Source organism: Natator depressus, chromosome 6 (genome assembly GCF_965152275.1).
Source record: "Natator depressus isolate rNatDep1 chromosome 6, rNatDep2.hap1, whole genome shotgun sequence".
Classification (NCBI taxonomy): Eukaryota; Metazoa; Chordata; order Testudines; family Cheloniidae; genus Natator; species Natator depressus.
This window is the reverse complement of record NC_134239.1, coordinates 107,729,520-107,755,440: the sequence shown is the minus strand read 5'-3', so window position 1 is coordinate 107,755,440 and position 25,921 is coordinate 107,729,520. Positions and strand designations below refer to the sequence as shown.

The 25,921-nt window shown below is 38.9% G+C and overlaps 1 protein-coding gene across 5 annotated transcripts in view; it reads right to left on the bottom strand.

Moving 5' to 3' along the window:
* Positions 1 to 25,921, bottom strand: part of EML1 (EMAP like 1) — a 192,944-nt gene that overhangs the window by 30,657 nt on the left and 136,366 nt on the right. For all 5 annotated transcript variants that reach the window (XM_074956224.1, XM_074956222.1, XM_074956226.1 and 2 more), the window contains 8 exons: positions 24,971 to 24,999; positions 18,591 to 18,720; positions 8,458 to 8,607; positions 6,855 to 6,924; positions 5,372 to 5,482; positions 4,991 to 5,086; positions 4,221 to 4,355; positions 1,827 to 1,926 (listed from right to left, as the gene is read on the bottom strand). In XM_074956224.1, the coding sequence (XP_074812325.1) occupies positions 1,827 to 1,926; positions 4,221 to 4,355; positions 4,991 to 5,086; positions 5,372 to 5,482; positions 6,855 to 6,924; positions 8,458 to 8,607; positions 18,591 to 18,720; positions 24,971 to 24,999 (821 nt within the window). The remainder of the gene's footprint in view (positions 1 to 1,826; positions 1,927 to 4,220; positions 4,356 to 4,990; positions 5,087 to 5,371; positions 5,483 to 6,854; positions 6,925 to 8,457; positions 8,608 to 18,590; positions 18,721 to 24,970; positions 25,000 to 25,921) is intronic.

Genomic DNA, 25,921 nt, shown 5'->3' with positions numbered 1-25,921 from the left:
ATGGGAAGGACAACTCTTCCTGGGGGGATTGGAGTCTGCAGGATATTTAACAGGTTGTGCAAGCTATTTTGCACAAGTTCTGCCTGCATTCCTAAAGAAGCAGCCACTCTCCTCATGAGGTCTTGAAAGACCTTGAAGTCTTCAGGTGGAGGTCAAGTTGACTCCAGTGTGATTGCCTCATCTGGAGAAAAGGAAGAAATGCAAGGAGGAATAGGCAGGGGTTCCTCCGTTGATACCTCTTGGTCTGTGGATTCTGTCAAGGGGTGACCTTGTGATTTCATCGAGCTTCACAAGTAGCTACAAGAGCTGGAGAAGGTGACTCCTCCTGGATTGTGTAGTTGGTGGAGATCCAGAGAGCCTCAGAGAAGTCCACAAGGCCCAAGTTTTTGTAGTGCTCATGGTGAAGGGCACCATACTTGGACATCTTTATAAGTGTAGTGATCTTAATCCCTGGGCCGTGCATCCCTAGAATAAGACCTGCATGGAGATCTGAAAGAAATAAAGGTCTATCATGGTCAGATAGAAATAAAGGTCTATCATGGTCAGAGTCCAACAAGGAGCAAATATAACTCTCCTTAGTCAGTCTTATGCCCAGATCTCCAACACCCCCTGGAAATACATGATGTTGCCCCCAAAATACGGACATTGAAGAAGTATCCAACAGTGCCAGAAGAGGCAGACAAGGTGAACAGAATGCTGAAAGATGAGTCAATGTCGACAGTGCTGATGTGTACTGGACTGAAGATGCAGAAGCTGTCGTGGCAGGTGCTGGAAGAGCTGATGGAACTGAGAGGGAGGAGCAGAGAGAGCTGAAGTAGATGCAGGCAGAGTTGGCTGATGCAGCAGAGGTGAGTACAGCAAAAGGAGGTACAGTAAGTCTCTTGCCACATGAAAGGCTGCGGCATTGACAGCACCACCAACAGAAGTAAGTTTGCAGCCACGGGAGCTGGTACTGGATCCGACAGTGCCAGGGTTGAAGATCTCTCTAGTAACAGAGATGGCACCAGTCCCAGCGGCCCTGCTGGAGTCAATAATTCTGCCTCAGATGGCACTAATGAGTGTTGGTGCTTGTGCCGACACCTTGGCACCACAGGACTTTTTGTGACATTAGGAGTGTGGCCTATCAGCCTCAGAAAGCTTTGATGAAGCCACAAGACAGGAAGATCTAAACTTTGGAGCTGTGGCAGCCAGAGGCGCACTTCTTGTGGAGGACCTCTCTACTTTCTTGTGGTCAGGGTCAGGCTCTGAAGAGGGACACATCACCTTGTAGAGGAGATGAACCTTCAGACAGAAATCTCATGGAGAACAGGGAACTGATTAGGCGAGACATGTGGAGGACAAATTCCCTAACAAATTAGGCAGCTTTAAGTTTATCAGTGACAGGGATAACAGCCCTGCATGTGGCACATTGTTTAAATCCGGGGGATTTCTGCATTGCAAAAATCCCTAAAATCACTGTCAGCTAATTGCCTACTAAACTATAATGATACTAAATGAATTATAATTATATACAAAGGGAGAAATTCTCTTTCTAAGCTGGCTAACCGAGGCTCAAGAGTGACGGAGAGATCCAATTCTTGCCATAAGAAGGAACTGAAAAGGGGGCAGCGGTCACACCTCTTTTATGCCCTTGGCTCTAACCACAAGGAGGGCAGGGTCGCATGTGCTGCCTAGTGGTACTGCTGTCAAAATTATCTGACTCAAATGCACTGGGCACACATACACCTACAATGGAACGTATATGTGCACAATCACTCAAAGGAAAATAAACAATTGTCCTATTTCAATGCAGTATACAATGCACTGTTTAATCTGTCTTGTCTTACCTTTCCCCCAGACTAAGATGTTTCCACTTGAGTCTCCTGTAATTGTATCACCATTTTCAGAAAAGGTGACACACAGGACAAACTTTGGCTTCTCTTGTTTCTGTATGGTAGAGAATTAGTACATTTACAGCAACACACAATCCATTCCTTTTAGCTGTATATATTTAATTCAATTTAGACTTAGTCCTAATATTAATACTGTAATATTTTCTTTTTATTCATCTGAAAAAAGATCAGGAGCTACTATCGGCTTTCAGAAATTAAGTTCTGCAAACACTGTCAGAAACGCTTGAGATTTCTTTGAAGAACAATAAGGAAGTTCTGTGAGGCTTAGATGCTCTAGGTATATTTGTTCTGGAGGTAACAAATGCATCTGTAATACTTTCTCTGCTTAACTGAGGCTATCCTTAAAAATGCATTTAAAAATAAAAACAGAAAATGTCAAGGCACATATTTAAGAGCTCCAACTTTAAAATGTTTATAACTTGCCCTAAACTAAAACTTCTTATACAGCTTCACAAACAGCTACTGAGCATGCTTAGTAACTGCCATGCCCTACTTCTGGATGTTTCTGTGCCCTCTAGCTAAGTTTCTCTGGACCTGTGCACAAAACATAGCATATTCAGTAAAAAAAATCCATGTCGCCTCTCCACTGCTTCTCTCCCTTTCTTTGGGCTAAAAAAAATTTCAAATGCTGCAGTATAAAGCATGTGGGCTATATGTGTTCCAGTTGGTTTCTATTTTTTAAAATCTGTCTCCTTGAGCAAGCCAAGTTGAAGAAAATTACTCAAGTAAACTTACTTAATGTAAGGTTCTCAAACGGTTAAAAAAGTTTAGTTATTCACAAGATTAAAAAAAGCCATGATTAATCGCAGTTTTAATTGCACTGTTAATCAACAACACTGAATACAAAGTGTACAGTGCTGACTTTATATTATTTTTTATTACAAATATCTGCACTGTAAGAAAGAGAAACAAAAGAAACTGTATTTTTCAATTTCTCGTACCAGTACTGTAGGGCAATCTCTTTATCATGAAATGTAGAATTTTTTTTAAATAATCGCACTCAAAAAAAAAAAAAGTAAAACTTCAGAGCCTACAAGTCCACTCAGTCCTACTTCTTTTTCAGCCAATCACTAAGACAAAACAAGTTGCTTTACATTTACAGGAGATAATGCAGCCCACTTCTTATTTACAATGTCACCTGAAAGTGAGAACAGGTGTTCACATGGCACTGCTGAAGCTGGCATTGCAAGGTATTTATGTGCCAGATATGCTAAACATTTGTATGTCCCTTTATGCTCAGCCCTAAGATTTAACTCTGTGTAATGCTTTCTGAAGAGTCCTGAAAACACAGAACTCTGGCCTGTGCTTCATCAAGGAGTTAAGCTGAAGTGCAGAAAAAAGGGGAATGTAATACAGTTAAACATAATACAATTTTAGTAATCCATCCCCATTACACACGTTACACATTATGCATGCTGACATTTCTCAATGCAGTTACTTTGACTGCACATGCAAGTGAGATAATTTAAACAACCAATGGTTAACTAGACACCGTAGTAGCCATCTGTACACATTGCAGAAACAAAAAGAAAAGGAGTACTAGTGGCACCTTAGAGACTAACCAATTTATTTGCACATAAGCTTTCGTGAGCTACAGCTCACTTCATTGGATGCAAAAGCGAAAGCTTATGCTCAAATAAATTGGTTAGTCTCTAAGGTGCCACTAGTCCTCCTTTTCTTTTTGCGAATACAGACTAACACGGCTGCTACTCTGAAACCTCCCATTGCAGAAACATTTTATTTGTGCTTGCAACTGTAGTACCTATGCATGCAAACAGAACTGCAAAAATGAAAGTGGAGTTCAGACCTACTTTTTTAAAAGCAAGACTTTTAAGTAAAAATGATATTTACAAAATAGACTGAGTGGAATTTCTAGCTTTGTCTCTTTTTGAAATATGTATGTGCAGAACTTTAGATCTGAAAAGAACATATGGGAAATAAAATTCATGTTCACATAAATGTGCAACTCAATTTCTCAAATTACCCTTGGGAAAAAAAAATAACCCTACCTTTGGGCTATGGCCAAACATGGAAACTTTCAACCCAAAAGGAATTTGAGAAAATTAAGAGAAAGTAAAAACAAGAACATAGAGGCTACAATGGAAACCAGATTTTGACCTTCACTGTAGTGATAACCACCTAGGATTGCCACATGCTATGCTAATGTACTGTAATAATATACTACAAATGCTGTACAACATACAATATGATAAAATAGCAGGTTTAATTACCATGTTGTTTTGATTCATTTCAGCCTTAAATAAACTTTATTGCTGTATGCATACAGCATTGCTGTAAAAGAAAAATTAAGAGCATACACTACTTTACCTCAAATAATCCTTGCTTTTTAATAAGGGAGTTCCCGTCTAATGTCCAAAAGTAAAGGTGTGATTTTCCACAAGTAACTATTATATTTGTGTCTGTAGGATGAAAATCTGCTGCAAATACCGCCTCATTAGAACACTTGATAAGAAAGAAAGAAACAATGTATCAAAATTTAATATACAGATAAAACAAAATTATTAATTTACAAGTGTTTTCTTGTTAAACAAATTAGTCAACTTAAGATACGTAATTATGTACTATATTTGGATTGAAAAGTTTTTACTCATTTTTTAATTTAAGTAACAACAGACTGATATAACAAGCACTTTGGATAAAATTTCTTGAAGGAAAGAGCTGAAGTGAAAACATTTTCTAATTTTGTTAGTTAGTATTGTAAGTTGACACATGTCTTCAAAACTGTGTCTGATAGTCTTAAGAGGAAGCCCTCAAATTAAAATTTGTTTACAGCATTTTTCTATATGCCCTCTAATACATCCCTACACTTGCTTTTTAAATTTTCCTAATAAACTCTAACATGATTATGACAGCAAAGCAAAAAACAAGACCCCTTTCCTCCCCTCCCTCCCAAAAGCCCCCCACATTATTTTTAACCATGAGAAGAAATATTTCAGATAGGTATACTTTATATTCTTTGTCCTTTATAAATGAAAGCACTAATAAGAATTAAAAGGTACAGAAAAACATTTGATGACAAAAATTCAAATCTACATACAAGCAAGCATTTTACTGCACAAAATATCTTATTGCAACACCTTGACATCTGCCAGCCTCTCTTCCTTCTGCCAGTCCCATACAGAAAGCACATGGTCATTTGAATCATCCACCGAACAAAGGTTACTTCCTCCATTCTGAAGCAAAACATTTAAAAAGTCATTTATAAAAGAATTCAGAAATGGGTAGGTACAAATCGATAAGTCATTAAACACTACTGCCTAACTGAAAGTGAAAAATGTTATTCTACTTCCAATTAAAATCTTTAGATCCAAATCCTACAGATTGAAGTAAACTGTGGAGTTTTGCTTGAGTAGTACAAGATTTAGCCCTCAATTATTTCAGAATGCTGTGTATATGAAACTTTAAATAATTTAACTATACACACAGCACACAAACACTTTATGCATGCATTTACTTACAGACTTAGAAAAAGCAATGCAGGTGACAGCACGGTCAAAAAAGCCCATCCCAATGATATGCAGTGTATTCAAAGTAACTGAGTCCCAAACACGTACATGGGGTGGTAATTGCTGTAAAAAATTAAAACAGAAACAACAACTGAAAAAAAATGTTGGGAAAGAGTATCAGCATTTCTTAAAATTTTAAAATACGTGAAAACCCACATTAGCAACATTTAATATCATTATTGCTGGTAACACCAATATAGTTCTCCTGCTGTATAATGACAGATGGGCTAGCAATGACCCAGTAATATCCAGACATATGCCTAGTCATTGGGATTAATGCGGCACGGCAAAGAGCATCCTCAAATCCCAGGTGTCCAGTACTAAGTGGGAGGTGTTAAGCACCTTAACACCTCCGACTTGCAAGATCAGATCTACAATTAGCCCATTCCAAGTCCTGCTCCAAGGTCACAGAGTCTTAACGGCAGCAAACATTATACTGTTTCTAGCTGGTATCAAATGACCAATGAACAATAAGCAAAAACAAGAAAATCAGTTATGTGTGTAAACAACTTGGTAATTACTTTCAACTACAGTGGAAAGTTGGCCATAGAAAAGGACTTTATTATTAGTCTCCCTTTTTATAACATTGGTCAGAACCATCTTTGTTTAGCTTAAAATCAATTCAATATATGAATAATTAAAATTATTTGCATGTCAAATGTACATGTTTAAAGTTCTCTCCTAACAATCACTTACAGTAATACAAAGATAATAGAGCACATTGCTCAATATGATGGAGACTTAAGTGCTTCTTAAATCCACTAGAGGGCAGTCCTGTAAATATGTGTTGATTAAAAATATTACCTCAAAGCAAGTAGGAAGAACTGCATGGAATTTATTCTACCTATACAATAGACTAATAAATGAAGGCCAAATTCTAAAATGTGTGTGTGTATGTGTGTGTGTGTGTGTGTGTGTGTTTGTGTATAAAACTTTTAAGTCAATTGACATTTTAATGCTGTATCAGGCCCAATTATTACTCTTGATCTCTTATTGATCATTAAGTAATAAAACTATCTCTTAAAGAAAATTCAGCTTCTTTCAAATAACAGTGTGGATTATTTTTAAAAACAAGACAAACACAGCTATCCAAATTTTGGATCTCCTGGTCCCATCTCTCGTCTGGAGCCCACCTCCAAACCTCCTCCTGGTCTCTGTAAGGAATGGAGCTGGAGAGTCAGAGACAGACAGACAGCATCAAGAAATGGAACTAGCTGATGGAACTTGACAATTCCATTGGCTACCTTGGCATCATTCAATTAGCTTCTGTTAAATTAAGAGTATAATGCTTTGCATTTTTAATTTTTAAAATTCAAGGGTGATTTAACTATTGCACAGAGGTAACATACCACTAACTACAATACAGTAATATGTCTAGAATAAATACACTCTTGTGAAATATGAATATGTTACTGTAAACAAAAGGTTTGCTCACTTTTCCATCCTTAGAGGTACCTGCAACCTGACCTGTTGCTATGGTGATCCGGTCAGGATGGACAGCTAGGCTGGAAAAGAAAAAGTTGTCAACCTTCATTTTTAAAGCATTGATGATATATTGTAACATACAAATGCCAAATTCTATGCAGACTAAAACAAGAGTCTATGGAGTTAGTTTTATTACTTCAGTTATATAAATGCATAATAGGAATGTCTCATCTAAAAAATGTATCCCCAAAATAGAGACAAAACTACTCTCATGACTTTTTATTCCCCAAACTCTTCTGTCACTACAACTCAGACACTAGAACCAGGGAGTGATTCGTTTGTGCCCTTCCAGTATCTTAATATATAGTACAGTAGTACAGTACTACTCAGTTCTTTTTATTGAGTTTACGCTTTGATTATCCTTCCCCTTGCTCTGGAAAAATACTATTGTTATCCGCTTCAAAATTCTACAAGGGAACAAATTTTAGGTCAGTGAATGTAAGTCTCAGAAATAGAATTCCAGAACTAAGAAATTAAACCATTTGACCCATAGAATCAGCTGTTCAAATGAACAAAATGTACTTAGCAATTACCACTGTACCCAAGAGAAGAGAAAATCGTCAATGTATTGTTTAAGACGAGAGCAAGCAATACTGCAAATAATTTAATTCTTCTTTCACTGCAGCTGCTTCTCATTTAGTCCTGGAGGCAGAATGCCAAGCAAAATGAACTTTGACAGCTAGGGGATAAGGAATTCACTCTACTTTCAATACAAAATATTATCCACTCTCTAAAACCCTGAATGCTTTGAAAAAATCAAAGGAGCAGGAGAGTTTGAAAAAGACAGATGAGATGGAACAGTTAATCAAAATCCAAGTTAAAATCTCACAGTAAAACCACGAGGCTATGCGATGAATTCATTTTATGGAGCATGTTCATGGTCCTATATAGTTAAGGTTGCAACCAGATTCCATTATCAGTACTATTGTTAGCATCTTATAGATGCAAACAGGTGTTTCATAATGCTTAACCTAGAGAAATGTAGATAAAGAAAGCTAGAAACACTTTTCAGCATGACTGTATAAATGCTAAGAGGAGCCTTAAGAATAAACAAAGGTCATGACCAAATTATCTTAACAACAAAGACATAAGGGAGGGGAATATAGACAAATAGACCACAGAACCTGAAGGTAAGCAGGTCTAACACCAAACTCAAACATCTAGATTTTCCGCCTTCTCTAAGTATGTAAAGAGAGACTAGTTATGGGAACCAAACATAGGAAACTGAAACTGCACTTTATAACCACTCTGTGCCAGCACTTTGTTCAGACTTAGAATAAAAAGCACATAAATACTATGGTGATAGATGGACTTCTATAAACTAATGTTTATAGAAGTAGATCTTCTGGAAGGAAATGCAGAGTTATCAGATGAGCCAAGAGAATAGGGAGGCTCTTAGATAACAAACACCTAACACATGAAGATTTAGAGGTTAAATTACGAGAATTCTCTTTTCAGAGAGGAAAGAACATTAATTAATTTTTTTAAAGGCAACATTAGCATTTCCCACAACCCCATTTCTATAAAAAAATAAGAATGTTTTGGAGACTTACCACTTCACATCATCATTGTGACCAGTGTAATGTCTCTGAAGTTGTTCTTCAACATTGTATAACACAACTACTGATGCAATGAAATACACAGTTTCACCCGTTGGAAGTAGGTATAGGTTACTGCGACAATCCCGACCCCTATACCCATAGCTAGCATTCTTGTTAAGAAGAAATAACACTACTTCTTATGAATTAAGAGACTGACACATGGAAAATAACATATTGTAGCCCCTTCTGTACAGTGAAAATATACCAAATCCCTGAAAACTTGCAGTGCAGGCAATATACTTTCATGGCAATTCCTGGTGTTTTTACTATCCTTTGATATTTGTGCAAACTACCTGCTTTATTTCAAGTGCACTTATTATTTAAATTGATTGGTTATATTCCTCACTAAACTGGGAGGAGTGGTAGATACGCTGGAGGGTAGGGACAGGATACAGAGGGCCCTAGACAAATTAGAGGATTGGGCCAAAAGAAATCTGATGAGGTTCAACAAGGACAAGTGCAGAGTCCTGCACTTAGGACAGAAGAATCCCATGTACCGCTACAGACTAGGGACCGAATGGCTAGGCAGTAGTTCTGCAGAAAAAGACCTAGGGGTTACAGTGGACGAGAAGCTGGATATGAGTCAACAGTGTGCCCTTGTTGCCAAGAAGGCCAATGGCATTTTGGGATGTATATGTAGGGGCATTGCCAGCAGATCGAGGGACATGATCGTTCCCCTCTATTCAACATTGGTGAGGCCTCATCTGGAGTACTATGTCCAGTTTTGGGCCCCACACTACAAGAAGGATGTGGAAAAATTGTAAAGAGTCCAGCGGAGGGCAACAAAAATGATTAGGGGACTGGAACGCATGACTTATGAGGAGAGGCTGAGGGAACTGGGATTGTTTAGTCTGCGGAAGAGAAGAATGAGGGGGGATTTGATAGCTGCTTTCAACTACCTGAAAGGGGGTTCCAAAGAGGATGGATCTAGACTGTTCTCAGTGGTAGCTGATGACAGAACAAGGAGTAATGGTCTCAAGTTGCAGTGGGGGAGGTTTAGATTGGATATTAGGAAAAACTTTTTCACTAGGAGGGTGGTGAAACACTGGAATGCGTTACCTAGGGAAGTGGTAGAATCTCCTTCTTTAGATATTTTTAAGGTCAGGCTTGACAAAGCCCTGGCTGGGATGATTTAGTTGGGGATTGGTCCTGCTTTGAACAGGGGGTTGGACTAGATGACCTCCTGAGGTCCCTTCCAACCCTGATATTCTATGATTCTATGAAAGAATCATTTGGGCTGGAAGAGAACTCTAGCAGGTTATCCAGTACCACTCTCTGCATCATATTAGGATTGACTGCCTTATCCTTTGTTCAGGGTGATTGATTCATTATCCTCGCCATTTACAGTTTCATATCCATCTGGATGGTAAAGGGTTGCATCATACATTTCAATTAACGGGTACAGTATTGAAAAGGCAATGGGCCAGATCCTGATGCCAGTCACACCAGTGATAAACCAAACTAAGTCCAGTGAAATAACTGGAGTTAATACAGGTTTAAACCTGTGTAAATGAGATCACAATTTGGCCAAATTAAGCTGTCTTACTCAAGTATGTAATAAACAGGCATCTGGGAAATGGCGACCCTGCTAACATGGGAGAGTGTGGTCTCACCTAGGTCCTGACTAAATGGGAGGATATTCCCAGTTCATCTAGTATGGAAGAAAGGGGTTGTGTTATGGAAAAGGTTGACAACCACTGACATACAATATTAATAAAACACAATGCTTTATTTTTCCCCAGGGCTTTTAGTACATACAATTAGATTGTAAGCTTTTTGAGGCAGAGATAATGTTTATAGAGTGCAGTATAAATCTACTGTGGTTTAGAAGTGATTTTTAATAAAAAAATAATATAGAAATGAATACATATTTTGTCCTCCATTCATTATGGGCAAGGATGGTTTGACCCTGCTGTTCAGTCATGAGTTGATATGATGCAGAAAGTAAGGCCAAAATTTTCAAATCTGGGTGCCTAAAATTAGGCAATTAAATAAAGGTTTCCTGACTTTTCAAAGGTGCTGAACTCTTGCTCCTCCCACTGACTTCAACAGGACTAGTGAGTCATTGCTCAGCATTTCTGAAAATACAGCCGCTTGTATTTGAGCACCTAAATATGTATGCAGGAACCCAATTTTAGGCTACTAGATTTGAAAGTTTCAACCAACACTCTGTTAAGTTTTTTGAGATACCCTAACTGTACAAGTATCAGAGAGGTAGTCATGTTAGTCTGTATCCACAAAAACAACGAGGAGTCCGGTGTCACCTTAAAGACTAACAGATTTATTTGGGCACAAGCTTTCATGGGTAAAATATCCCTTACCAACGAAAGCTTATGCCCAAATAAATCTGTTAGTCTTTAAGGGCCACCGGACACCTAACTGTTCAGTAATAAAGAAGCGTGCGTGAATGAAAATAGCAATTGTCTCTCTTAAGGATAACTTATTGGTAATTAAGAGGAAAACTAAAAGCTTCCTATTTTTATGAAAACTTTATCATTGGATTACAGGACACCACTTTATTGGCTCAGTCTTCCTATTTGTCTGTATAAAGTCTGATCCTGTTCCCAATGAAGTCAATATCAAAACTTCCTTAGACTTCAATACATTGCAGAGTCAAGCCCATAGAGGTTAGAAGTCGGAGGGTTTGAAAGTCAAGAAGTTAAGTAGTATTATGGCATATAACTTTATTTACATGGAGGAAATCCTTGAGTAAATAACTATTATATATAAAATAATTATCTATTTGGAAAAAAATACCCTTTCCTCCCCCCACTTCCCACTCTCTTCTCTCTTGAGCAGCACTGCAGCCAATTTTCCATACCCCTTCATGTTGTCATTTACCATCCACCCAACTCCTCCCCATCAGCCTTCTCTGATTTCAGCTCCTTGCTGTCTCTTTTCTTCTCCTCACAGTCTCCCACCCTCGTCCTCTGTGACTTCAACTTCCATGTTGATGACCCTTAGCTGCGTGTTACCTCACCCACACCCCTTCATTTGATCTGCACCATGGCTCAAATCTCATTAAAAAGGGGCACCGCTCTCTCTTTCTCTGTTGCTGAATTCCCCCACTCTGACCATCACCTGGTCTCTTTTAGATCACCCATTAGCCCCCTCCCTCATGCCCTGTCACTTGGCATTTACATAACTTCCAGTCCATCACTGTGACTTCTCGTCTGCTCTCAGCCCTCTCTTCACTTTCTTTCATTTATATGGTTGTTAATTCTCACCATATTTCACTCTCCTCCACCCTTGACTCTTTTGTCCCACTCTTTCATCACAAGGTCCATCCTGCCAACCCCTAGTCCTGGCTCACCCCCAACACCTGCTTCCTCTGCTCCTGTTCTCGCACTGCAGAAATCTCAGGAACAAGGTGACTTCCTCCCCTACAAATTTGTTTTCTCCTCTTTCAGTTCTGCCATCTTCCTAGTTAAACAACTTTTTGCTAACTTAATTGAATCTCAGGTCCTCGATCCCAGCTGCCTTTTTGACACCTTTGAGTCACTCCTCAAACCCTCCTCCTGCCTCTACTTCTTTCTCCACACAGCTTACTGATTTCTTCCAAGACAAAACTGAACAAAATTCAAAGTGATCTTCTCGCCTCCCCTCTTACAACTCTCTCCCATCACAATTGCAGATGCTTCCTCATCTGCTCTCCTCCTCTAACCCAGCTACTTGCCTCAGTGACCCCATCCCATCAACTGAGCTCCCTCATGTCCATTCTCACCCTCCCCATCTCTTCTCCTTCACCTCTCACTCTCCTCTGGTTCACAACACACACATGCTTTAGTCTCTCCAATCTTAAAAAAACCCCCACCCCTGCTTCTTCTACTACTGCCACTCCTTCCAGTTATCTCTAAGATAAGAATAAGCTGTTCTGAGTCATTGTCTGAAGGTCCTCTCCTCCAGTTCCATCCTAAACCCTCTTCAGTCTGGCTTCCGCCCCTTGCATTCCACTGAATGAACTCTTGCCAGTCTCTAATGATCTTTTCCTAGCCTAAGGTCAGAACTAGTACTCCATCCTCGTCCTATTTGACCTGTCAGTTGCTTTTGACACAGTTGACCATCCTCTTCTTTGTGAAATCTTGTCCTCCCCTTGGCTTCTGTAACTCTGTCCTTTCCTGGTCTTCCTCCTCCTCCTCTTTAATCCCTCCTTCAGCATGTCCTCCAGAGGATCCACCTCATTCTCCCTCCAGTTTTGTGTAAGGCTCTACAGAACTTTATATTTGGTTCACTTCTGTTCTTCCTCTCTGGATAATCTCACCTACAATCTGCAAACACAAATTCAACTCCCATCTCTATGATGACAGCTCACAGATCTACCTCTTTACTCCAGACCTGTTTCCTTCTGTCCAAACCAAAATCTTGGCCTGTCTCTCTGATATCTCCTCATGGATGTCTAGTTGTCAGATCAAGTTCAACCTGGCTAAAACAGTGCTCTTAGTCTCCCACAAACCCTACCTCCATCACCATTCTCCCTGTCATTCAGGCCCATAATCTGGGTGTCATCTTTGACTCAGATCTTTCTCTAGGTCCTTGCATCCAGGCTATGGCTAAAGCTTGCCAATTCTTTCTGCATAATATCTCTAAGATACAGCCTTTCCTAACTACCGACAAGGCAATCGTTCTCGTCCAGGTTCTCATCATCTTGTATCTAGATCACTGCAACATCCTTCTCTCTGGCCTCGACAAATGCAATCTTGCCCTGATCGTATCCAGTCACGATGCTGATGCAAGGATCTCCTAGCCTATTACTTGACCATATCACCCCTCTCTTCACATCTCTCCACTGGCTCCTGCTTCTTTATTGCATCGAACATATGTAAGCAGGGTCAGAATGAGCTCTCCCCTGACATCTAGTGATAAACTGGGGGGGAAAGAGCTCAGGAGAAGACTGTTTGCATAGACACACTTTTTCTACCGAGGGTATCAGCAGTCAGACCTACATTGACAAAGTGATCAGTTTTGCCTATTTGGGGTTAAAATTCACTTTATTATTGAATGCAGGGGAAATGAAATGTTCTCCTCATTGTATGAGTAAAGGGCAGAAGGGCTGTAATTAACCTGCCCTAATTAAGGGGGTCACCCTAATGTTAACCTCTCTCACTAAGTGTACGGTTGTGATGCCATATCCAAGTAAGAGTCAGAGGGGATAGGGACAGATGTTCCTACCTGGTGGTGTGGACCCTGTTTAAAGTGTCCCCGAAACCATTTGACCCTCCTCCCGCAAGTGTTTGAAAAGACAGAGCTGACTAGACTGATTTGAAGGTCCTGGTTCTTTCTCAGTGATTACTGGAACTGAGCTCACTGATAAGCTGATCTAAGGGAGCGGAACCTTAGACCTGGTACAGAGACAGTGTTGAGGTGAAAAGACAATGCAGAAGGGGCAGCAGCAGAGAGGTTCCTCACTATCCAGTGAAATCACTACAAAGCTGAAATCACTGAGAAAAGGACTAAGTGGTGGAACCTCAGAACACAGCATTGCAGGTACAGGCAGCAGTGATGATGGCAGCTGTCACCAGCAGCAGTGACATGCAGAGACATTGACAGAGATAAACAGCGGCAGAGACTGCAGAGACACAGATGGGCAGATGCAGAGGCATCACTCAACCATCCTCTCCCCTCAGAGGTGGGAGGTGACTCACCCAAACACATCCCCGGACTCTGGGGATGTTGCTGACCTTGGACAACCAACTGAGTGGAGCGCAGCAGAGGAAAAAGGGGAATGGCATGTTAAAAAGACATTCCTCCCTTGGACTTCCATGCTGCAAGGTGGGAAACCGAGAAAAAGGACACTGCCCAAGATACTGTGGGGCAGGTGTTTTACTCATTGGTTGTGTACATTCAAGTCATTGTTGCAGTGTTTTCCCAAATTAATGCTGGGTTTTCTTCTTTTAATAAGTTTTATTTTGTTATACATAGATTCAGTGCCTGTGAGAGGAGAAATGCGGTCTCTGAAGACACCCAGAAGTGGTATTTAATTTTTCAAGATTACTGGGTGGTGGCTCAAGCTGTTTCTGTTTTGTATTGTTAAGAGGAGCCCTGAGGTATTGATCCCAGCCCTTGTTGCTGCCTACACCACATGGCAGAAGCATTAAACATATGCTAGTTGTCTTCATTTTACCTTGAAGGCCTATTCCCCACCCTACCTATTGAGATGTTGATTCCCACCTCCAATCAGAGAATGCCTGTCATGACAGGGACATGGGTGGTCAGACCTAGTGGTCAGAGCAGGAGTCAGGCTGGGTCAGGTACCAGAAGGCCAGAGAACAAACCAAGAGTCAGGCGTAAGGAGACAGGCAGAGTCAGAATCTGGGCTCTTACATGCGGGGTCTGAAGCAGAGACAGGCAGGGAGACTGTGCTGTTGCTCAGACAACTCCCTGTCATAGCTTCCTGGCTTTTGTACTGGTGCCAGCCAGTCAGCAGGCTGTGAGGAGCTGTGACTCAGGTCCTGCTGGACAATACTTGCTGTTGAGCTTAGCCTCACAGGGTCCTCCCAGGGGAGCCCAGTCTAAGCCTCCTGTGGTGATGTGGGGGTGTCAGCAGACCACAACCCCCAGAATCCCAACCCTGCAGGTTCTTACAATGCCAGCTTCCATTGTCCACTTGGTAAATTTTAAACAAGCACCTTTGTGCTTTCTCCTGTGCTGCTCCTCCTGATTGGAAAGAGCACCCCATAAACATCTGCAAAGCTACCTCACTGTCCTCCTTAAAACTTTCCTTTGCCAAGAGGCAAACAAAAGTCTTGAGACTGGTTAGGCCTCTGATGTGCTGAGACCACTGTCTATCATGATGACCAATACTCTCATACTGTTTCCTTGCTCTCCCTGTCTGTATCCATCTGTTATTTTTTGTTTTATACTTATCTGACCCTGCATGCGGTGTGGTAGCCCCTGGTGCAACAAGATAACCCGTATGCACACTGGACAGCAATTGACTCAACTGAGAAAAAAGAAATACATGCTCAACGGAGAGAACATTTCAGCTCACTTCTTAATCATCCTTTCAAAATTTCCAAGGACGCAACTAATGCTCTTCCACAACATCCATTAAAAGGAGAACTCATACAAGCTTCCACCTTCTGAGAACACAACAGCAATCAAGCAGATGTCACAAAGCAAAGCACTCAGACTGGATGGCATGCTAGCAGATATCTATAAGCAGGGTGGCTACCACACTGGAAGGCACCTCACATGGCTCTTCCACATTATTTGGAAGCAGGAGTAGGTGCCACAGGATTTTAAGGATGCCAGCATTGTCCACCTCTATAAACATTAGGGTGATATGGCAAACTGATAATCATTATGATATTTCCCTACTCTGTTGCTGGGAAAATTCTTGCCTGGGTCATACTGAAGACTTACCGCCTATCTTGTGGAAATCAACTTTTCCGAGTCCCAATGTGGATTCTGGTCTGGATGGGCTACTACAGACATGATCTTCACAGCCCGTCAGCTTCAGGAAGAGTGCTGGGAGAAAAACTGTGGTCTTTATACAGTGTTTACCAAATTAGTTAAAACTCTGGACTCTAAATCATGAGGGACTCTGGAAATTTTTGTTTATATCTGGATGCCCTGCAAAATTTATTTGTCATTCGGTCCTTCCATGATGGGATGATGGCCAGAGTGGTGGAAAATGGTGAGATATTGGACCTCTTTCCAGTCATCAATGGCACTAAACAATGTTGCCTGCTGGCTCTCTAACCCTTTTCCATCGTTTTTTGGCTATGCTTATGGATGCATTTCATGACATTGACAGAAGAGTATTTATCCAGTTCTGTACTGATGGGAAGTTGTGCAATCTGCAATGCTTCTGTGTTCACACAAAAGTGGCGGGTTTACTCATTAAGATTTCATTTGCTGATGACTATACTGGTTGCTGACTCTGTTGATGACATTCAATTTATACAAGATCACTTTGCTAGGGCAGTCAATCACTTTGGTTTCAAAATCAGCTGAAAGAAAACTGAAGTAATGTACCCAACCTGTGTCCAGTGATACATCTGTCTATCACTTATTAAGATCAACAACACTCCTCTTGATACAATAGAGAAGTTTTGCTATATAGAGAGTATGCTGTCACAGAATGCCATAACTGATGCAAGATTACCCATCACATAGCCAAGGCCAGTTCTGCATGTGGAATGCTCACACATCACCTATGAAACAATAGGGACATCAAAATAAGCACTAAGCTAAATGTCTATTGGAGAGTCATGCTTACAATGCTTCTATATGGTTTTGAGACTTGGACAACATATCACTGCCACATTAGGAAATTTGATCAGTTCCATATGTGCTGTCTTCAGTCTGTTTGCAGAATCAAATGGTAGGACAAGATTCCCAACACTGATATCCTTAATTGTTGTTGGATGTCTGGCATTCAAAGCATGTTCATAAAAGCTCAGCTGCATTGGTCGGAGCATCTCATTTGTATGGCCAAATTGAAACTACCAAAGGCCATACTTTATGGTCATCTAAAGCAATACACTTCTTTTCCTGGAGGCCACTATAAACAATATACAGACACACTGAAGTCAAACTTGAAAACATCTCATGTTGATCCCATAACTTAGCAAGATGGCTGAATATTAGTCATGTTGCCATTAACTGCTTTGAAGCAAGGCGTATTAACACCTTGTGTGAAAAACGTGAATAACACAAAGCAAGGATACAACAGCCTGCAACCTTGCCTGTCCCACATGTAACCATTTTTGCATTTCTGTCATTGGTCTGACCTCACATATACATGTTCACCTATAATGTTTGCTGAATCCTTGCATATTGACACTGACGTGAGACTCCATCATCATCATACTTAGGTTGTAATCTCTTTGGGGCATGGACCATTGTCTTGTTTCTGTGTTTGTACAACATCTAGCACAATGGTGTCCTGGTCCATACCTAGGGCTCCTAAGTGTTATGGTAATACAAATAGCAATAAAAAATAGTAACATCTTTGTGCCCATATTCTGCAAAGACTTAGACATGAGTTTAACTTCTAAGCCTGCAAACAGTCCCAGTGACTACATCCAAAGGAAAAAAGTCTGAAAGGAAAATTCAGCATGGTATTCTCTGGAAATATGTTTCCTCCTCTACCTTCTAACCTTCTAACTACCCAGCACTGGCTTGAGGCTGTTAACCTTTGAGATATTTCCATGGATTGAAAACTTTAGCTTTCTAATAGGTTATACTATAGATATCACACTTTAAAAAACAAAGCATGGGAATACTCACACTGAAGTCATGGCCTATCCCCATCACAACTATCATTTTGTATACGATACTGAAACATTGTTGGCGGAGTAGAGGGAGTAGAGGCTGGGGTCTATGCCAATGCAGCCTTCATTGCCCATCTGTCAAATTTTCTAGCAAGTATCTTCATGCATTCTCCAATGCTTGCCCTTATGCTAAGAAGGAGCACCCAATAAAAATGTGTAAAGTGATCACATTATCCTACATCAAATCCCAGCTCAAGTCTCACTTCTATCATGACACTTACAACAAAACTTAATAATAGGTGACTAGCTTCTAAATGTGGAGTTCTGAGTCTAACTTTAGGCTCCATTTAAAAAAAATTATCTTTATTTCTAACTACAGTGAAGAGAATTTGTCACGTACAAGAATGTTCTATAAGACCCCTTTTGTTATCCATGTACTGCAATTATAGCACCTCTTAAAAAAGACAAGGGTGCAATTTAAAAATATATATATAGCGTAATAAAGTACTGATGTGTATCGGAAAAGAAGCAAACTTGTTTTATGTACTCTATAATTAGTAATTACAGTTCACTAAATTCTTGCAATATGCCTAATTTTAATTTGTGATAGTTAACATGTTTTAAACATAACCTTCAGGCAACATTTAAGCGAAACCATCCTCGAGCTGCTTGACTATTTTGCATAAAATCTGGAGCAGCAGCCTCAAGAAATTATCTATTGAAAAGTGATTGTGGCCTAATAGTTCATTAAAGAAAATAATTCAACATAAAGACCTCAGTTTTGCTAAATAATTTTTATAACAAAATTTTAAGACAATTGCTAAGAAATTAGTAGTTACCAGTAATGCTCTAGCATAAAAAGGATACACCCATTCCAGTTTAAGCCTCTTGGCTGGTAGTTCTACTTTTGCTTCCAAATTGTAAGATTCCACTTGATCTTTGGGCATGTACATGGTAACAGGACGTCCACGCAGAAACATTTTTACATATCCTTCTTCTACAAAAAGGGTCAGAAATGTTCAGAGAGTTACACATAAACACATCAGCAAAGATTTCTCCTCCAACTGCTCCCACCTATCATTTCAGTGAATAATATTTTTGCATAACATGGCGTTTCAAACTTATAGGACATGTAGCTTTTGTTTTTGTTTTAGTCACAAACTAACACTAGATAGGGGTTATCAAACTAAGGGTATAAAGTCCCCTTTTGGTCTAAATATTTTGAGACTAGCAGCAAACTCTTCAACCAGACTACGCAACAAAGAACTATGGAAATGAAAAGATTAAGACCAAAACCATTACTTTCAGGGAAAATCAATACCATATGTACATATTTCCTTTTTATACCAAAACTGAGGAAAAACAACAAAGTAAAAATTACGATTAACGCAGGAATGCCACTTAAAATTCTTTTATTTAGTTTTTGATGGATATTTACAGTTCTGAGCATCAGCATCTAAAAATACTTAAACACTTAGTTGCATTCTTTGCATCTCAGTATAAAAATGTACTTTGCACTTGATACATAATGTGAAAGGTACATCACGTATAAACACAAACAAATAGTAAAAAGAATCATGCTGACGTACATGCAAAAACAGTTAAGTGTTTAAAGCATAACTAAACATTGAAACAGAAATGACAAACTGACAACACATTATAGAAAGAAAAATGATGTACAGGAAAGAAGCTACAAAACTGAACTTTGCTGATAGAAAGTAAACATTTATAGGAGAAATCACTAGAAATACTGTAGTTGGGGGTCTTATAAGAAATATGTCTGAGAACAGAAGCATGAATTAATAACATATCTGAAAGTACTGACTTGGGGATTTCATGGGGCTTATAAAACTAGGAGATCTAGGAAATGGCATGAAGGTCTGACTAGGACTTTTAGAAATTGGCAGGGTCAAACAGGGTGTCTTGTGAACTTCTGGTGAAGTTTGTCCAGATTCAAAACGTGCTGACTTCTGCTGCTCCATCAGCAGATCAAAGGATTCAGCCTTGCTCTCATGTGAATCAAGAACTTTTGGAGTCAGTGACATCTGTAGAGTTACTAGACAGAATAATCATGTGCACAGAGGAAATGGAAGGGCAGAAGTAAAAAATTATGTAAATAAAACGTATACAATTTAGGTCTGTTAAAGTTATGCTAAGGATTTTCAATCATCATTAACACACATGCCAGTATTATTTTAATTTTAAAAACTAAAAGCTGTGTTTTAATGGGAGTACATGCATTCATTATTGTCTCATCTATAAAGAGAATTCATTCAGTAAAGAAATGTCATATGTTTAAACTATATTTTGCTATTGTACAGCAGAAATGTATGTGCTCAGGAAACCTAGTTGTTCTGTCACAGCACTGCTTTTGCACGGTGTCCTGTATAATTATGGCACTACAGTAAAAAAACTAATAGTCTTTTAATTGAGATTTCTAGTGAAAGAATGGAAAACAATATTAAAAGTGGACACAACTAAAATGTTAACAGATGTGTGGAGTTCAAGATGACTGATAACACTGAAGACATGTTTGGATATTTATAAATAATTACATTTGTAGTTCTCTACCAAGAAACAAAATATGCTCTTGCACTGCACAAGATAGGTAACTACATCACTGTTCATATTTGCATGTGATACCCCTGTGATTAGGCTGAGAATATATTACCAGCACTAAAGTTATTGAGGCATTATGAGACTGTACATTTGGAAAGTTAACAGATTTTAGTGATGTCAACTCTAATCATGATTATTAAAAGGCAGGTAAGGGAGGAGATTATTAGGTCTCTCATTATTTGGTCACTTGAACCATAGTGACTTTTGCAATTTTGACTACTGAAGCATGAAAAATACACATACAATACTGCACACTCCTTACCCCCTACTTTCCTTACCAAAGGTCATTAAATATCAGATCACTATATAACTATAAATGTAAAGAGAGAGAGGGATCAGAGGACTAGAAACAAGAACCCAAGGAAAAAATTTTACATAGCCTGTATTTCTGCACCCACAAATTTTATGAGCTGAAGCAAATGCAGGTCCATTTTCTCCTTTTAGGTGGTCAACAGGGCTGACAAACTATCAAAAAAATTAATCGCAATTAGTCGCACTGTTAAACAATAATAGAATACCATTTGTTTAAAATTTTTTGGATCTTTTATACATTTTCAAATATATTGATTTCAATTACAACACAGAATACAAAGTATACAGTGCTCACTTTATATTTATTTGTATTACAAATATTTGTATTGTAAAAAGCAAAAGAAATAGTATTTTTCAATTCACCTAATACAAGTACTGTAGTGCAATCTCTTTATCATGAAAGTTGAACTTACAAATGTAGAATTATGTACATAAAAACTGCATTCAAAAACAAAACAATGAAAACTGAAGAGCTTACAAGTCCACTCAGTCCTACCTCAGCCAATCGCTTAGACAAACAAGTTTGGTTACATTTGCAGGAGATAATGATGCCCGCTTCTTGTTTACGTCACTGAAAATGAGAACAGGCGTTCGCATGGCACTGTTGTAGCCGGCATCGCAAGATATTTACGTGTCAGATGCACTAAAGATTCACATGTCCCTTCAAGGTTCAACAGAGGACATGTGTCCATGCTGATGATGGGTTCTGCTTGATAACGATCCAAAGCAGTGCAGACTGATGCATGTTCATTTTCATCAGCTGAGTCGGATGCCACCTATAAAAGGCTGATTTTCTTTTTTGCTGGTTTGGGTTCTGTAGTTTCTGCATCAGAGTGTTGCTCTTTTAAGACTTTTGAAAGCATGCTCCACACCTTGTCCCTCTCAGATTTTGGAAGGGATTTCAGATTCTTAAACCTTGGGTCGAGTGCTGTAGCTATCTTGAGAAATCTCACATTGGTACCTTCTTTGTGTTTTGTCAAATCTGCAGTGAAAGTGTTCTTAAAACGAACAACATGTGCTGGGTTATCATCCGAGACAGCTAAAACGTGAAATATATGGCAGAATGCAAGTAAAACAGAGCAGGAGACATACCATTCTCCCCCAAGGAGTTCAGTCACTAAGTAATTAATGCATTATTTTTTTAACAAGCATCATCAGCATGGAAGCATGTCCTCTGGAATGGTGGCCAAAGCATGAAGGGGCATACGAATGTTTAACATATCAGACACTTAAATACCTTGCAATGCTGGCTACAAAAGTGCCAGGTGAACGCCTGTTCTCACTTTCAGGTGACATTGTAAATAAGAAGCAGGCAGCATTATCTCCTGTAAATGTAAACAAACTTGTTTCTCTTAGCAATTCGCTGAACAAGTAGGACTGAGTGGACTTGTAGGTTCTAAAGTTTTACATTGTTTTGGTTTTGAGTTCAGTTATGTAACAAAAAAAATCTACATCTGTAAGTTGCACTTTCACGATAAAGAGATTGCACTACAATACTTGCATGAAGTGAATTGAAAAATAGTATTTCTTTTGTTTATCATTTTTACCGTGCAAATATTTGTAATAAAAAATAATAATATAAAGTGAGCACTGCACACTTGGTATTCTGTGTTGTAACTGAAATCAATATATTTAAAAATATAGAAAAACATCCAAAATATTTAATAAATTTCAGTTGGTATTCTATTGTTTAACAGTGTGATTAAAACTGTGATTAATCGCGATTAACTTTTTTAATCGTGATTAATTTTTTTGAATTAATCGCATGAGTTAACTGTGATTAATCGACAGCCTTAGTAGTAAGATGTCTTAATGCTAATTAGATCTGCAATTGAACCCACTATTGGTTACAGACATAAAACTGCATGATGAATACACAGTGGTGGGGTTGAAGCCCCTTCCAAAATTTAGTCTTGAGAGTAAAACAGTCATTCCTTTATAAAGGCTTAAACTTAATTGATGGAAAGCTAAACGATGCAGGTTAGTGAAAAATTGGTTAAGAATAAGCAATTTCTAAAATCCAAGACAAGATCTCTGGTTATATCAGAGAGACAAGTTACAGACATGTATCATATGTGCATATTTAATGTCCAATTAAATTATGTTTCAGAAATCAATACTATACATTTAATAAACATAATTCTGTATTACTACACTGTGCAAAAAACATTTAAAATTAATTATACATCTACTTCTGCTTACTGATAATTCAGACAAATCTACAATCTACCAAGGCAGATATAAGCAGGGGAAAAAAACAATGTTTCTATAAGCATACATTAGATTTGCAGCAAAACAGCAAAAACAGGGCAGGTTCTATATCACAGGGCATGTTAGCAGAAGTGCAAAACAGCATTTCAAACACAGTGAGACATCCAGGTGCTGCCATATAGCTCTCTCAACACTGAATTTTTAAAAAAGTCATTTACCAAAGTCAACCAAAATCTAAATTATAACCCATTGTTATCATTATAGTGCATCAAGGGTTATAATTCAGACACTTTTACATGAATATTTTTAACCTTACTCAAATAAATTGAAGAGTTTTAACTTTCCAATAAAAATGCATATTGGCTGTATAAAAATACAGCTTCTGTCACCCTGGTAACAGTTTTGCATAGAGAGCTATGAGGTTTTGGAAGTGATGCCTACCTTTGCAGTGTGTCACACGGCGCTTCCCTTGTGATTACAGAGACAGAGACAGAAGTGCTAGATAAAGATGGGTTTGAGTACAGTCAGGCTCACCTACACCCCTGCTCTATTGGTTGTCCAGCTGTATCCTCTTAGAGGCTAACCTGCTGCTTGACAAAACCTTGACCCATGGTCCATTCAATGGATTGTGTGTTACTGCATTCAAAACTCTGTTTTTCTAGCCAAGAGTAATACATTTAGAGCTATTTTATCATTAAAAGATTGGTTTAAGCTCCATTATGTAACTTTATGCTAAAAATAATTAAATATTTAGGAATTTGGGACTTTGCCTAGAAAAAAAACCTCTAACTGATTTCAGTGGCAATTTTGCCTGAATCAGAAGAGTAAGATCAAACTCACATAACTTAAATGAATAATTTAACCTATGAATCTCAATAGAAAATTTTGAAACAAAAACTATTAAAGCCAAATGTGCCCTTTTCCAGGGAAGTGAAAAAGAAAAAAAGTTACTATGAGACAAAATTATAAATGTAGGATATCAGAAGCTATTTTCTTGTTCTTGAACTTGTATCCATGAGAGGGACATGGGCTGTGATCCAGAGAAGCAATAAGTACATGAGTATTCCCAATGAAGTCAACAGGACTACTTAAAAGAACACAGGAGTACTTGTGGCACCTTATAGACTAACAAATTTATTAGAGCATAAGCTTTCATGGGCTATGGCCCACTTCATCGGATGCATAGAATGGAACATATACTAAGAAGATATATATATACATACATATAAGTTGGAAGTTACCATGTGCTTTGCTGGGGGGGTCTTGATTATCAGCCCAAGAAATAGAAATCCTCCATCTTTAACTTAAATTATGATTATAGTCTGAAAGGTAACTATAAAAACACAACGTGCTGAACCAGCAGATTTGTTTTCAGTGTGCATTCCATCACATTTACTTACTCCAATGACAAAGTAAGTTTTTACTACTTTTTACTTTTGCTTGGCTCTGCAGAGCCAACAGGGAAGCAAGCTGTACTCTATTTTGTGTCACATGCCATCAACAGGATTGTTCATAAAGTTTTAATGGCAGAGGAAAATAAACTCTGTCCTTATTTAAATTTAGAATGTAGCCTGCAGAATCTTGTTGATGGTGATGATGCATGAGCAGGAAAGAAAAGAACACTGACTTTCAAGTCAAAGGATGAGCTTCCAGAGCTTCAGTTAGAAAAACAGTATTTTTATTTGTAACTTGGCAATTTTGCTCAGGAAAGAACTGAGACATAAATATGAACTCTCTTAATTGCATTTGCTCATTTTTATGAGTAGAATCACACTTAAAATATTGTATAGTGCAGAGAGCCATAGTCTGAGCTTCAAATATACTTCGACCCACAAAAACCTTAATCCTGTTTTGAACAGGAATATCTCTATTTGGTAAGAAGGTAGTTTCTACTTTCATAGCTTTTTGTTCTTGGCCTTCTTGCCAAAAAGGATTCCAGTCACAATGCAGACCCATTGGCCACTAGGAAGTAGGCTACCAGTGGCCCGTCAGTGAAAGGCTCTGAATCCGAACGCCGATTTCCCTGATAAATCACTGTACAATAAAAAATGCATCAGCATGCAAGTTATCTCTTTAGAAATGGAAAAAAATAAAACAGAACCTACCTGCACTGAACATTGGTTCCTTGGGTTTGCTGTGAAAATAATCAAGGAGTTTTCTTTTAAAGTTTGCCATGCACACAACACTTTTCATATGCCATAGTAATAGTTCATATAATTTTATAAACTCAATTAATTAAAAACCACATACAACATAAGGACATGGTAAAAATAATATTTTCCTTGTGGTACCCTGCTCACAGATGCCAAAACTTTTTTCACATTTCTCATACAACCATTTTCACATCCCTGGATCCCAGCCTCTCTCCCACTAGATGTCAAGTTTTTTTCCTTTGAAAATCTAGTCCAACCACGGTGGACATTAAGAATCTCTGGCACCTACAGTATCCCATCATTATTTTGTCCATCGGCCACCTATGCTTGTCAGTCCAAAAAACAGTGTACAACTACACCAAAAAAGAAAGATGTTATATTTTTTAAAGAGTATCTGTATATCCAGGGCCGGCTCTACCGTTTTTGCCACCCCAAGCAGTGAAAAAAACTGTCGCTGCCGAATTGCCACCACAGACGGCAGAAGAGAGAAACTCCCACTGAATTGCCGCCACGGTCAGCAGAAGAGAGAAGCTGCTGCCGAACTGCCGCCCAGGATGGCAAAAGGGAGAAGCTGCTGCCAAACTGCCGGCGCTGTGGGAACACTGCCGCCCCTTTCTGACTGCCGCTCCAAGCACCTGCTTGGAACGCTGGTGCCTGGAGCCGGCCCTTTGTATATCAGTGTGACAGAGGGCTTGGGCCTCTGTCCATAATTCACAGTTCATTGACAACAGAAAAAACATAATTGGGGGAGTATTTAAGTATTTATGTACCCTGTCCATAAGAGGGTACAACCAGCCAAAGTCATCTGTGAAAGGTGGTATCTGAACTAGGTCGGTAAGCCTTTGAAAGGCAACTACCAATCATTGTTAAGTGTTTCCTCTTCTTCTGTGGACATCTCCTGGA